Source organism: Asparagus officinalis, chromosome 7 (assembly GCF_001876935.1).
Source record: "Asparagus officinalis chromosome 7, Aspof.V1, whole genome shotgun sequence".
NCBI classification, from domain to species: Eukaryota; Viridiplantae; Streptophyta; class Magnoliopsida; order Asparagales; family Asparagaceae; genus Asparagus; species Asparagus officinalis.
This window is the reverse complement of record NC_033800.1, coordinates 29682357-29697163: the sequence shown is the minus strand read 5'-3', so window position 1 is coordinate 29697163 and position 14807 is coordinate 29682357. Positions and strand designations below refer to the sequence as shown.

At 38.0% G+C, this 14807-nt stretch overlaps 1 protein-coding gene across 1 annotated transcript in view; it reads left to right on the top strand.

The window, feature by feature from the left end:
• The window catches only part of LOC109848424 (protein transport protein Sec61 subunit alpha-like), a 4006-nt gene continuing 2504 nt past the window's right edge, over positions 13306 to 14807 (top strand). The window contains exons 1-2 of the mRNA XM_020417903.1: positions 13306 to 13409; positions 13693 to 14040. Coding sequence (XP_020273492.1) covers positions 13697 to 14040 — 344 coding nt within the window. The 5' untranslated portion in view covers positions 13306 to 13409; positions 13693 to 13696. The remainder of the gene's footprint in view (positions 13410 to 13692; positions 14041 to 14807) is intronic.

Sequence of the window (14807 nt, the reverse complement as noted above, 5' to 3'; positions counted from 1 at the left end):
AGATTCAGTCACTTGCACTGCCTCTTCATAACACTCTAGCTCTCCGCTATCTGTTAAGAGTAGATAATCAAGTGACAAGATGTATTTGGGATTTGGTTTGGGTACCCTAGATGACCTCCTAGGCTCCACGCCCTGGGTAGTAGTTTCTGCACCTGTAGTCTCCTTCGTTCTACGGTCAGAACTGACATCGTCGCCCCCATCTGGAAGTTCCTCCAAATCCATGTACTCGGATCCACCTGTATCCGTAGTGCTGCTCCCACTGCTTTGGCTATCCTTGGCATTGTCCCTGTCCTTGTACATCACCTCCTCATTGAATATCACATCCCGGCTCCTGATGATCTTCCTGTTCTTCTCATCCCAAAGGCGATACCCGAACTCATCAATGCCGTATCCAATGAATGTGCACTTCTGTGACTTAGCTTCTAGCTTGTCCCTGACATGGTCACTGATATGAACATAGGCCACGCAACCAAATACCCGCAAGTGTGAGAGATTTATCTTCTTTCCACTCCAAACCTCCTATGGAATCCCAAAATCTAATGGAACTGATGGCCCGTGATTAATAAGGTATGCTGCCGTATGTACCGCATTCGCCCAAAATATCTTAGGCAAACCTACATGTAATCGCATGCTCCGCGCACGCTCTGTCAAGGTCCTGTTCATCCTCTCTGCAATGTCGTTCTGCTGCGGCGTCCTTGGAGTAGTCCTCTCTAAGCGAATCCCATTCGTAGCACAGAACCTCTTGAACTCCTCCAGCTCGTATTCTCCACCATTATCTGATCTCAAGCACTTCACCTTTAGATCTGTCTCGTTCTCGACCATGGCCTTCCACTTCTTGAAGATCTCGAACACCTCTGACTTGTGCTTCATGAAGTAAACCCACACCTTCCTCGAGTGATCGTCGATAAAGGTGACGTAGTATCTCGAACCGCCAAAAGAAGACACACTGGCTGGGCCCCATACATCTGTATGAATCAACTCTAGCTTCTGAGCCTTAGGTGGCCTTCCACCCTTCTGGAAACTAACCCTCTTCTGCTTCCCAAAGATGCAGTCTTCACAAACCCCGACTTCCACGGTGTCGATCCCGGTTAGCTTTCCTTGTGAATGTAGAATTTTCATCCCTTTCTCGCTCATGTGCCCCAACCTATTGTGCCACAGATCTGTACTCTCCTTGCCAGCTGCAATTGCGAGGGTATCACTCGCATGTGAAGTGAGGTAGAGAGTTCCCGTTTTATTGCCTCGGGCAACAACCATCGTACCGTTGGAGATTCTCCACGAATCCCCGGTGAATGTCGAAACGTAGCCTTCTGCTCCAAGCTGTCCCACCGAAACAAGATTCCTCTTCAAATTCGGCACATGTCTCACATTTTTCAGATTCCACTTAGAGCCCTTCATCTGTATCTGAACGTCACCCTTTCCAACAATATTGCAAGGTTCATTGTCCCCCAAGTATACTTTACCAAAGTCCCCTGCTGCATAGTTTTGAAGTAGTTTCCTATTAGCAGTGGCGTGGAAAGAAGCTCCTGAGTCGATGACCCAAGAATCAGAATCGCTATCCATAGCAAGGATCAAGGCATCCTGCACGATATTAGCCTCCTGCTCACCCGCATCCTTCTTTGGTGCTTTACAGACCGAAGACATATGGCCCTCCTGGCCGCAGTTCCAACACTTCCCTTTGATAGACCTAACCTTCGAGTTCGGCCTCTTCTTCACTGATTTCGACCGATTCCTGTTCTGGTTCCCTTTCTTCTGGCTTCTGCCTCTCTGCTCGAAACTTAGGGCTGAACCTGAACCTTCTGATTCGGACGATTTCCTTCTAACCTCCTCGGATAGAATCATGCTAACAACCTCATTCATCTTCAACTTCTCTTTCCCCGACGAACCTATTGAGCAAATGACAATAATATTAATGGTATGTGGGGTCTCTAAACTTGTAGGATCATGCACATTCAGGAATTAGATGTCCTTACAAAAGTCAGAAATTTATAATATTCTCAGAATTCAGAAATTTCACAATCTGGACAGGTCCTATAACAGTCTGAAAATGAAACAGGGTCTGGCATTTGACATAACAGTTAATAAAAATAATCTAAGCATCTACCATGCTGCCACACAAAAGATTATCTAGATGTTCTTTCAATTATTGGTCTACACATATTTAGAAATAAGCTATTTATTTAACTTTAGGTTGGAAATTATAGATGTGGTAGTCTTCATTTTAACTTGAGAACTGTACAAAAATCTAACCTTAAGCAACATTTATTCAAGTCTTAATACATCATGTATAGAATAGTATGTTATACAGTTAGCATATGTAATTTTAATAAAAGTTATTATTGATCTTTTCATAGATCAGAACACTTCAACTAGTGCTGGTCATTCACTGATGGAAAGTATGATTCTCACATCCTAATAGCACAACAACAACAACAATAACAACAACAAAACGTAAGGAAAAGAAAGATTGACGTGCTTGTAAAGGTGTTTATGTGATGTATGATGATTACGAGAGATTTACACTGTTGGAAGGTAAAAAGGGATAAGTAAGAAAAATCTGACAGATTAATGCTTCTATGCCTAATATGTGCTAGTGTTTTGTTTGTTGCCTAATATGTGTTAGTGTTCTTTTCTGCGCCATGGTCTATTTATTCAAAGAATAAGAAAATTTATACTTTCTAGCCAGCAGAAGCTCAACCCGAAGTCTTTAATGAAGCCGATCAAATCAAGCTTCGGTCGGGACGCAACTTGCCTGCAAAGTCGCTACCCCAGCCTCATTAGACGGAATATATTTCACCGATTTAAGAAAATTAAGAAGAATGATACGAAACTATTGTGAAACGCGATGCCATTGTGATTATATCTTGGTTAAATCTCAAATCCTAAAATTTGATTAAAATTTCCATTAAAAAAATCGGTAAAACTAAATTAATTGTTGAAATTTCTTTTTCAATTGATCTGGTAATGTGGAGAGTTATCTCAAGATCTGCTTTTGTCTTTGGACTTGGTACATTCATCCTCCTCTCTTCTTCATATACCAAAGATATTGATTTCAGGTAAGTTCTATTTTTCTCAAATATTGTTTGTTAATATTTAATTAAAATTGTCTCATAATTCCAATTATGCAGCCTTTTGTCAGCAATTTCTACCTGGGTCTTGTTTATCTAGCCATAGTTTTCCTCTACAGGTCACTATCCTTAGAAGGTGATTATATTTTACAATCCGGCCAAATAAATTACAGAAAAGGATAAAAAACAGAATTCCTCTATTTTTCTCTTTTAAAAAACATATCACTTTTTAACATTTACATACCTTTTTGGTGAAGCCAAAGGAAGAACAATGAAGCGACAGAAGGAAGAACCCTTTTTTGCCGCGAAGATGGCGTGGACTAGAACCGCGAGTTTGAGGGAACCGCGAAGATGGCCAGGTCGGTTCTGAGCGGCAGAGACGGCTGGTTGAGGATACAGATAAGAAGGAAATCTCATCACTTCTTAATTATAGTTTTGAGAATCAATTTTTTCTTGTGGACCCCACCATATATCAACTTCCATTGTATTTCCATGCATTTGAAGACGGAAAAAAATTAAGGAAATGGAGATGACACATAGACGCCACATCATCATTTTAGGAAGTAACGGAAGTAGATTTTCAAGAGAAACAAACATATATTTTTGCGTAGAAGTAGCAGAAATAACTTCTACTTCCTCTACTTCTGCTATTTCACTAGTACTTCGGTGCAAACAAACGGGCCCTAAGGGGAAGGGAACTCCCTTCCCTTCCATTCCCTTTTCTCACCTATTTTTCTTTAACTTCTCTTAACCCCATTGAAATCCAAACACATCCTTAGAGTCGGGTGAAAATTTTTTGGGGGAGACATTTGGTTAACGAAGAGAAGGAGAAAGAGAGATGTTTTATTTTAAAAAAATAATAATTAAACATCCAAACGGTTAACCCATTTGTGTTAAACATCTTCAACCGTTGATTTTAGGGTTTGAGTTGTTAATATTTGAGGGAACAACCGAACGTGTCGGGTTTGAGGGTTAATGAGTACGTTATTAGTTTGGACGGTGATAATATATAAATGAAAAATAACGTGATGATAATATCATAAATTAAAAACAATCCACCTTCTTCTCAACCATTTTCACATTATTTTCACTTTTCTCATCATTTTCTCTAAACTAATCAAAGTTAAAGCCAAAAGCTCACAAATATGATCCATTTTGAGACAAGCTTACCCATTTTTCTTCTGACCCTGTAATATTTTATCCATAATGGGTATTCCAAAAGCAAGAGTTTTCCCAGTCCCCATTTTTGCTCGACCAATCATATCACGTCCCTGCATTGCTGGCTCGAGAACAGCTTTCTACACAATAAGCAAAAACCAAAAATCAATAGCATTCTTCTAATAAACATTAAGAGCTGATACCATAACCGAGTTTCAGTTTCAAAAATGCATTACAAAACATTAAAGGCCAAAACGTTTGCCGACAATTCTCAAAACATGTAATATCAACAGGAACTATCTTTAATATTTTCAAGGGCTTTCCTAAAAATTTGTTACAAATTAACTTTCTAATAGGCTTGATATAAGCATCTAACAAAAGAAAATGATATGTAGCATAACCAGAACTTGCTGGTTTTGGGTAAGATTCATCAGGTTTTCCATGATCATGACAAACATTTAGGTTCAAACATCAATTTAAAACTTGAATAAAAAATTAGGCTTTTGAATACCTAAGCATAACCCACTCAATGCCTACACTGCTTATAACCTGGTTTTTGGATACCTAAGAAATATTCGTTTAAATCTAACTATTATTAGAAAAGAGCAGGCTTATGTATATGTTTTGAGTTGAGGAACGTGATATAAAGTATCAGGCTTGACTCGTACGCGGGACTTGTCTTGTGCAAGGGTCGATGTTGTCTTGTAACCTGTGTTTATGAATATTCACTATAGTTTCGGAGCGTGGCAATTTTTATTCATTTCTTTAGTGGTTAAATATCATTTAGCTCATCTCAAATTCATTAATGATGTAGAATGTGACATAGAATCTGCTAGCATAAAGAATAGTAGAGCTCATATCGAATCTGTTAGCATAAAGAATAAAGAGTAGTAGAGCTCATCGAATCTGCTGGCATAAAGAGTAAAAAATAAATTTTAAAACTAACATAGAACTCCTAATTAATTGAACAGATAAAATGATCTCCTAGGTATCTCACCATTTTCTCATTATTTTCACTTTTCGTATCATTTTCTCTAAACTAATCAAAGTCGTCGCCAAAAAACTCACGAATACTTATCGAATATCAAAGTATATCTATTCCGATAAAGAATTTAATTTTTGAGTATTAAAGAATAATTCATAAATAAGAATTATTCCTTTATACTATATATATGATGTGTATATATTTAAATCAAAATAATATGGTTACAAATCGGTATATAAAACTTAAGTAAGTGGTTAAAAACACGACATCATATATATGTAAAATTCAAATAATAACTTGTGATCAATTTTAAATGAATATTTAATAGACAAACGAATCGAATATACATCAGGTCAAATTCTAATCGTTAGAACTCGCATACTAAAAAATAAAATTTAAAAGTAAAAAAATATTTTTTTAAAAAATAAATAATAAATTTTAAATTTTAAAACTAACATATAATCTCCTACCATAAAGAATAGTAGAGCTCATCGAATCTACCAGCATAAAGATTATAGATTTGTTAATTATTTGGTTCATTTACATTCCTAGATGTGTTAACAATTTAACAACAAGCCAAAGCGAAGTAAGCAGCACAACTTCTCCGCTACTTCGAACTAAACTTGAGAAGAACACACTCAAAAGAATACAGAGAAAAAAAATAGAGAGAAAGCTTATGCTTTTCGATATGTCGAAAATAGAAGGGGAGGCTTCCTATTTATAGGCTACTTCAAGGGGCATTTTGGTAAATTAACATGGAGTTTGAATTTAAAAAAATCAACAATTTTTTGCTGATTTTGATCCTTTGAATATCTCATGCACGTTCAGTAAATCGATTCTTAAAGACCAAGTTTTAAAGACCAAGTATTCAAGAGCTAGGTTTAAAAAATCTGGCCCAAAAATTAAGGTTTAGGCCCAAAACCTAGCCCACGCGAGGCTAGACTTCCAGCCCTGACTTTTTGCACACGTGGGCTTCAAATAAAGTTCATTGGGCTGGTAACTCAACTTGTTACCAAGTCATGAAGGACCTCTATAATTATACCTGTTTTCTTGCCACTAACTAAGCAATGTGAGATTCTAGTTTCCCACTTGCTTCACTTGGTTCTTTGGGAGCCATTTTTCATTCACCTCTAAAGCTATTTTCCAACATTTATTTTATTTAGATAAAAACCGTTGATTTTCACCTACAATAATTTGTTACTTTTTTGTGGGTCCAACTATTTACACTCCCAAACAGTAACTTTAGGGGGTGTGAGGACTAAATTGCCCTTCTCTCAAACCAAAACAGGCCAAGTCCATTCCAGAAACACCCTCAACATCAAAAGGACATTTTCGGCAATCCAACTCCCAAAATTACTGTTTGGGAGTGAATATAGCAAACATGCTTTTTTGTGCTCTTCTACTATTTTGTAAAAATAATGTTATTAAGTTTAAAAAAATTGGCATTATCTATTCATAACTATGTACATTAAATTATTAGGGTTTCTTGAACAACAAACAGAGAAGGCAATAAAGGATATTAAATAAAAGAATTGATTACATATGGAAGTATTGCACTTTGATACTTATTATCGCGATAAGTTGATTTTCGTAGGAAGACCCAAGCGTATTTCGACTTTAGACGAGGTCATGCCCATATTTTAAACTTTTTTCTCGAACAAACGTATGGATATAACATTAGTTGATTCAAGGTCTAAGAAGTTATTCTAATTATAATATTATCCTGAAGGGCCATAATCCCCTTAAAAACAAATACTAATATAGATTATGTTAAGTTATATAAACGTTGATATGTGAGAAAACAAACATTAGATTTGAGCAATATAGTCTTAGAATAACACGATCCTAGCGTTATGGTCTCGGAAGTATAACACCCCTTGTTTGGTTGCAAAAAAGAGAGGCTGAAAGCCTAACAAAAGTTGACAAAAGTGTCAGTTTTAAGCCAAAATCGCCTCTTTAAGGGGCTGTTTGCATTGATTTTTTGGATAATTAAAAGAGGGGAAAGCTGTCAAAAATGTCAGCTTTCCCCTCTTTTACCTATCCAAAAAATCAATCCAAACAGCCCCTTAGGGGCTGTTTGGTTCATTTCCATAAAATAAAGGAAATGGAATCCAAGGCAAATAACCTTTTCCTAAATTTTTTTTGGATCATCCAGGAATCCATAACTTGTGTTTGTTATGGAGTTACAAAGTGAATATTAAGAAAGCATATCCAAAACCCATGATTGGTTCACCACCAAAGAAAAGGAAAACACCTCAAAAAAAGCTTTCCATAAAAGCTATTGTGTTTGGTTCAAAGCCCAAGAATAGGAAAGAGGCCAATTGACAGTGTTTACACATACCTGTGGTGAAGTTACCGCAGACTTATTAACATTTCATCACTCAAAGCCACTGCAACGGCTAGTTACGAAATTACTCAGTGACCGTTTTCAACAAACACAAGAGTAAACGGCTAGTAAGGGATGCAACAGCTCTAAAGTTCACTTGGGGGCCTATATAATGAGCCACCACCAGCTTAAAAAGTCAACAAATAACATCACTTGCATGCTGCAACATCTCAGCCAGGTAAGAAATTTCCAGTCTTCTTATTTTTTCTAGAATCGTAGCACCAAAGCCACTGCAGGTTTTATGGAGCGGCAATGGGACAGCAAAGTAGAGGGTGCCCCATATGAAGTTAGGTGCAAATGCAAACTTCCAACACCCATGAAGCTATGCGCAAATGGAAAAAATAGAGGGAGACATTATTGGGGTTGCGCTAAGTTCCCAAATAAGGAATGCAACTTCTTTCAGTGGGCCGACAAAGCGGGCGAGTGCAGCAGAAATAGAAATCAGCAATCACAAAGTGAGGACATTGATGAAGATAAAAGGGCAATGAAAATCAAAAAGCTGAAGAGGGAATTGAAAACTGCAGAGCATCAACTAATCATTTGGAAAATGATTGTATTGTTCTTAGTTATAATCTGTGTACTCATCTGTAGCTTTGAAAATATGTCATGTAGTTACAAAGTGTAATGTGCTATGAAATGAAGTTCACGCATTAGTTAACCAAACAGCTGAGAACTACAACAACTCAGCTGGGAATTTTAGCTAAGCAAAGTTAACCAAACAGCTGAGAACTGAAGCAAATTAGAGTGAAGAAGAGCTGGAAATAGTAGCTGGAAACAGACTCAACAAATAACATGTTCACTTCCTCATTGCCTATTGAAATAACAACTCAGCACAAACTTCAACTCTGAGAACTGAAGCAGGGAAAACAACTCTGCAAATCACAGCTAAGTAATACTGGAACAAATAAAAACAAAATCCAAACTAACTTATGTACATAGTTATAACTTGTACATAAAAATACTCTAAACCAACTGATAAATAGAGATGCAAAGCTGAAAACTGAGTGCAAAGGAAACACTCAGCAAACCTGTATGCATGGAGCAACTACAACAACTGAGCTGGGATTTTTAGATAAGCAAAGTTAACCAAACAGCTGAGAACTGAAGCAAGAAAAAAACCCAGCAAAGCAGAAAATTGAGGAACAAAATAAAAAGTCAAATAAATGGAAGATAGCAATGGCATACAAGGCTCAGATTATAGCTATATTATCCGTATACGATGCCTCGCCTACATATTGTAATTGCATTGAGGATTGCCTACACATAACAGTTGTCTCACCTAAAAATCACATTAGCAATCTAGATTGCAATATCATCATGGTAAGCCTTATCCAGACCAATACAAGTACTCAGTATAGGCTGCATCAACAAATAAATTCAGCAATCCTCATTGCCTATTGAAATAACAACTCAGAACAAACTTCAACTCTGAGAACTGAAGCAGGGAAAATGAAATCTCTGCAAATCACAGCTACGTAATACTGGAACAAATAAAAACAAAATCCAAACTAACTTATGTACATAGTTATAACTTGTACATAAAAATACTCTAAACCAACTGATAAATAAAGATGCAAAGCTGAAAACTGAGTGCAAAGGAAACACTCAGCAAACCTGTATGCATGGAGCAAGTACAACAACTGATCTGGGATTTTTAGATAAGCAAAGTTAACCAAACAGCTGAGAACTGAAGCAAGAAAAAAACCCAGCAAAGCAGAAAATTGAGGAACAGCTTAAAAAGTCAAATAAATGGAAGATAGCAATGGCATACAAGGCTCGGATTACAGCTATATTATCCGTATACGATGCCTCACCTACATATTGTAATTGCATTGAGGATTGCCTACCCATAACAGTTGCCTCACCTAAAAATCACATTAGCAATCTAGATTGCAATCTCATCATGGTAAGCCTTATCCAGACCAATACAATTACTCAGTAGAGGCTGCATCAACAAATAAATTCAGCAATCCTCATTGCCTATTGAAATAACACAAAGTAACTTATGCGAATCAGTATAACTAGTACACAGATGAGGTAGCAGCTGCTTCAGACCTGGTAATACAATATATAAATTCAGTTCCTCATTGTCTTTTTATGTTATAAGCTTAGTAACTTATTGAAAAATATAACTCAACCAAAAATAACAGCTCAGACCTGGTAATACAATTCAACCAAAATAACATGAGCCAAGACAGGAGTAAGAAACATGATAGGTAGCAGCTGCTTCATGCACATGAAGTGAAGGTGTTGAGTCACGATATTACAAGATAGGTAGCATGTTCACTTGATTATAAATACGGCTATAATAGTGCAAAAGTAGTTAGGAAACAAAATCCATTACCCAATGTAGTGTCCACTACGGCAAATCATCGGGGGCAAATCCATTTTCACTAATAATCTTCTCTAAGAACAGTTTCTGTGCATTTTTCGACTTGATAATGAACCGCCTAGATTCTGTTTCATTGTCATATAGAAAATCCAGCACCTTATCAAGTATTGTCTCAGAGAAATCAGCCGCATGTTCATGTAAAGCCTTGGACATGCGATCAGTCCAATGTAAAATATGTTGGTTTTGGATTGAGTGGGACATGGATTCGATGAGTTCACGCATTAGTGAATCATCCTCTCTGCCCTTGCCACCCTTCTTTTTTAAATGAGGTTTGGAATTGGATGTAGAAGTTACCCCGCTAGCCGACTTCACCGTTTGAGAGTGAGGGTCAAGCCTTTCAACACTTGGTGTCTCAGCCCCAAATTGTGACTTGGAGGTCTCAATATCATCATCTTCACAAAGATTGATCGGATCCTCGAAAAGTGGATTAGGCCGATTATTACCAAGTTTCTTACTCACATCTTTGGCATAATTTCCCCTTGCTTGGTCATCACCAACAATCGTGCACAAATCATCGTAGTGCATTAGAGGCGTGTTCAAGTACTCCTTCAACTTTGAGCTATTGCACTTATTATCCTGTGGAATAACAAGATTTAATAAAAAATTGCTCGCTACATAAAAATGTACGCAAATAATGAACCATAAATAAAGCCAGTACCAATCGATACCTTTGTCCACATATCAAATGAATCTGGATCCATTGTCACTATTTTTGATGTCGGATCATAGCCAGCACCGCTCATGTTCATCACAGTTCGCATATCAAAAAACTTACTCTTCAAGCTCTTCATATGGTTCATCACATTCTCCTTTGTGAATTCAGTTCCACATTGCTTGTTAACTTCATCTGCGGCCACTTTGTATGCATGCATTTTAAAATTTTTATCAACCTTCAGGCCATCTCTTGCCAATTGAGCAAGAACAGGGATTAGAACATCATCATGCCTGGCAGTCCAATACATGTTATGCACACCCCTAGTGTTGGGAGCCTTGTCTATAATTGTTGACGCCAATCTTCTTTTAGCAGCTACTTTCTTCTTTTTCTGAGATGGCGATATTGCCTCGACATCAACTTCATTAACCCTCTTTCTCGAACGACTCTCTCCAGATTGACAATTACTGTTATGTGGGCTAGGGGTTGCATGGAATGTATGGTGGCTAGTAAGCATGTTCATGTAAGACGTAGGTTGCTGAGTCATATATGCAAAATTACTGTCGTAAGGAGAGAAAGATGGAAATGGAGGGGGCTGGGGAGGGGGAGCAGAGAATGGTGCTCGAGGGAATGGCATGAAGTTCATGTTCAAGTTTGAAGGAGGAGCTACAGGGGTTTTAGGGGAGGGAGTGGCATCACAATCCTCATTTCTATCACCAAACTCGGCCATGCTTAAAAGGATGAAGGACCTGTTACACGAGGGAATGGCATGAAGTTCATGTTCAAGTTTGAAGGAGGAGCTACAGGGGTTTTAGGGGAGGGAGTGTCATCACAATCCTCATTTCTATCACCAAACTCGGCCATGCTTAAAAGGATGAAGGACCTGTTACAATAAAATTACATAGTGAAAATATGAAGAACAAAGCTCATGTTAGACCAAAGGCTCATAATGTAAAGATAAAATCAACCCTAATTGACTATTAATCAATAGGATAACTATTTTACTTCTGTAGATCACTGTATGTTCATGAGTGTATTACCTTAAAATAATGATAGTACAAAGGATTGCTAGCAATCTCTGGCGCTAATTCCATTGTTGCTTGCTTCAAGAACCGCCCACGTATAGAACCAACTGCTTCTAGGCATTTGTTAAAATATCTGGAAATTGTTTCTCCCGATCTTATGAAATGTGATCTTACTATTCTATTTTTTGTTTTATGTCCTAGAATATTAAGAAACATGAGCAACTGTTCTTCAACTTTTACATCACGTGAATCCTGTAGTAGGCCCGTCCCTCTCATTATATCAAGATCTTCCATCTACAATGAGTGCAAAATTCATTCTTATACATAGACAAATAATGGGATCGAATTTTTAATTCTAATACTTTCAGCGGATATTCAGTATAGTAAAATTATATAACTACACATAGTAAAATTATATATAGTAAAATTAAATCAACCACGAACTCATATTCTAAACGATATTTAAACTGTGCCAATATTTTCAGCTAGCCTTCATATACACGTAGGACATCAGCAAGCAAAGATAAACATCTAAATTATGTAAGTATAGAAAACTACAGTTTGACATTTTGAAAAATTCTGGGGAGTAAACTATGCCGTAAATATACTTAGTTTTTCCTTACAATATTGGAACTCAGACTCTTCTATAATTGCCTACCTATATTAAGTAAATAGTGACAATTTATTAAAATCATATAAAATTAAAAAATTAGGGAACTGAAGGCTATACCTTATCGTCGGTGTGGAGTAGACCCTGATGATCAGAGAAGGAACTTGAACCCCTAAACCAGAGAACAAGACGGCAGATCTGAAGTTCAGATCAGGGTGGAGTTTCGATTACAATTGAATCAGAGAAGATCACCTCCATCAACGAAGGCCACATGCACTATGAAAAGCCCCATCATCAGAAAATCGCAGACTTGTAAAACCCCAACATCATAAAAATCATTTTGAAATCAAGGGCTACGTGCGGTCGAGGTGTCCCAGCAGGGATCTAATCAACCATTCTAGATCGATTTGTCGCCGATGGATGCCTCGGCTACCTGATTTTTCTCTTGATTCGGCGCGAAACGGAGGAGGGAAACGGAGGAGGGAAAGGTAGAAGAGAAGAGGCAACTGAAGACGAGGCGGTGAGGGTATCAACCACGGGTCAAGTTCTTCGAGTGAAGAGAAAAGGAAACACAGCGTCACGTGGTGTGTCAGATTTCCAGCCCATTTCCTCTCAAAAAAAGTGGAAATGGGAGATCCTAAAAAAGCTACTGTTTGTCAGGTTTTTGGCAAACCTTTTCCTAAAAAAAATGGGAAACAAACGTGGTTTTTGGAATCCAAAAAAGCCTAAAATGTTGCTTTTTGTTCCATAACTGCAGTTTTCCAAAAAAAAAACCCCAACCAAACAGCCCTTAAGAGGCGATTTTGGCTTAAAGCTGACAAAAATGTCAGCTTTTATCAGGGATGAGTTGCAACCACACGGGCCCTGGGATGAAAAATATACGTGGTCAAAGTAATAACTTGCAGTTAACCCCCCAAAACACGCTACAACGGGCATTACACGTGCACCCGGAACAGACCCAATCCGATTCATGATGACGTGTCGGGTTCTCATTGGTTGCCGCTTCGTGGCAGACGACAAGCAAGGGCTCACCTCCTCTCTCACGCTTGGAAAACGTCGTAGATCTAAAAATCTCTTCTTTTTCCTCCCATCTCGTCTTCCTTCTCATCGCGATCTCTTCGCCGCCGATCCCTTAGGTTCGTCTGAAATCTTATCTACTTTCTTTAAAATTTACATTAATCTCTTCAGTCTTCAAAAAAATCCATTAGATCCTTGTTTAAAGCAAGAAAACATGGCATTTTTTAGATCTGATCGGGGAGATCGATCAGTGACAAGGTTCCCCTGGGGGTTTTCTTAGATTAGGTCGATTACGAGGTCCATTTGCGGGTTTTCTTTGTTTTTGGATGGAGCAAGATCTGGTCTTTTTCCGTCTGGATTACCAAATGATCACAGATCTGCAAATTGTTTGTTTCGGTGCAGGAAAATGGCGGGGGGATTTAGGGTCTTGCACCTCGTGAGGCCATTTCTTGCTATACTCCCCGAGGTCGAATCAGCTGACAGGAGAATTCCATTCAGAGAGAAGGTCATTTACACCGTGATCTCGTTGTTCATCTTTCTGGTGTGCAGCCAGCTTCCCCTGTATGGAATTCACTCGACGACCGGCGCTGATCCGTTCTACTGGATGAGGGTTATTCTGGCGTCGAACCGAGGGACTGTAATGGAGTTGGGGATTACTCCCATTGTGACTTCTGGGTTGGTGATGCAGCTGTTGGCAGGGTCGAAGATTATTGAGGTTGACAATAGTGTGAGGGAGGATCGAGCTTTGCTGTAAGTGTTTGCATTTTTCAATTTGCATTGGATATTGGTTTATTATTAACATTGAATAAGCGGTGCAAGTTTAGTTGGCATTTTGGACTGGTTTCGTTATAGGTATATGTAATAATGTCATGAAACGTTGGTTTGCGTTCTAAATTGGTGTGGTGTTCTAAGCTTTCGTTGTTAAATTATTTATCTATTGAATATTTTTAATTTAGTGTTGTGCCATGTGGTTTCAGTTATTTTGAGAAGCTTTTTAGGAAATATAATTTAAACTGAAAATCCCCAGCCCTGTTTCGTTGACATATGTGGTATGGATAGCTACCACGCGAAACAGGTTTATCTTGTCCAAAATTTAAGGAGGCCACATGAGATTTCCTAAAACAGGATTCGACACACCTGCTCAAACTTGTATCCATACACAATTGTCATTATATTCCTAACCAGCACAGCCCTGAAAATATCCTTGTTCATGCTCAGTCTATTATAATAATTTCCTTCTCTTACCCCGTTATTGGTAATGATGTGGTTAACTTTTTTGACACGTAACCAAACAGATGAGACATTTCAAAACTAGAGTGCAATCATATCCATTAGTGATCTCTGAACTCAGCAACAGAAGCTCCTTTTCACCAAGTCTTATTGCGTATACTCTTTGATCCTTTCACTCCTGTCAGTTCAATTCAAAAAGCTGTGACAGATGCATTGTTCATGGATCCGGAGCTACAGTAAATATGGTTAGAAATTTGTTTGCTTAGCATCACGTGGTAAAATCAAAC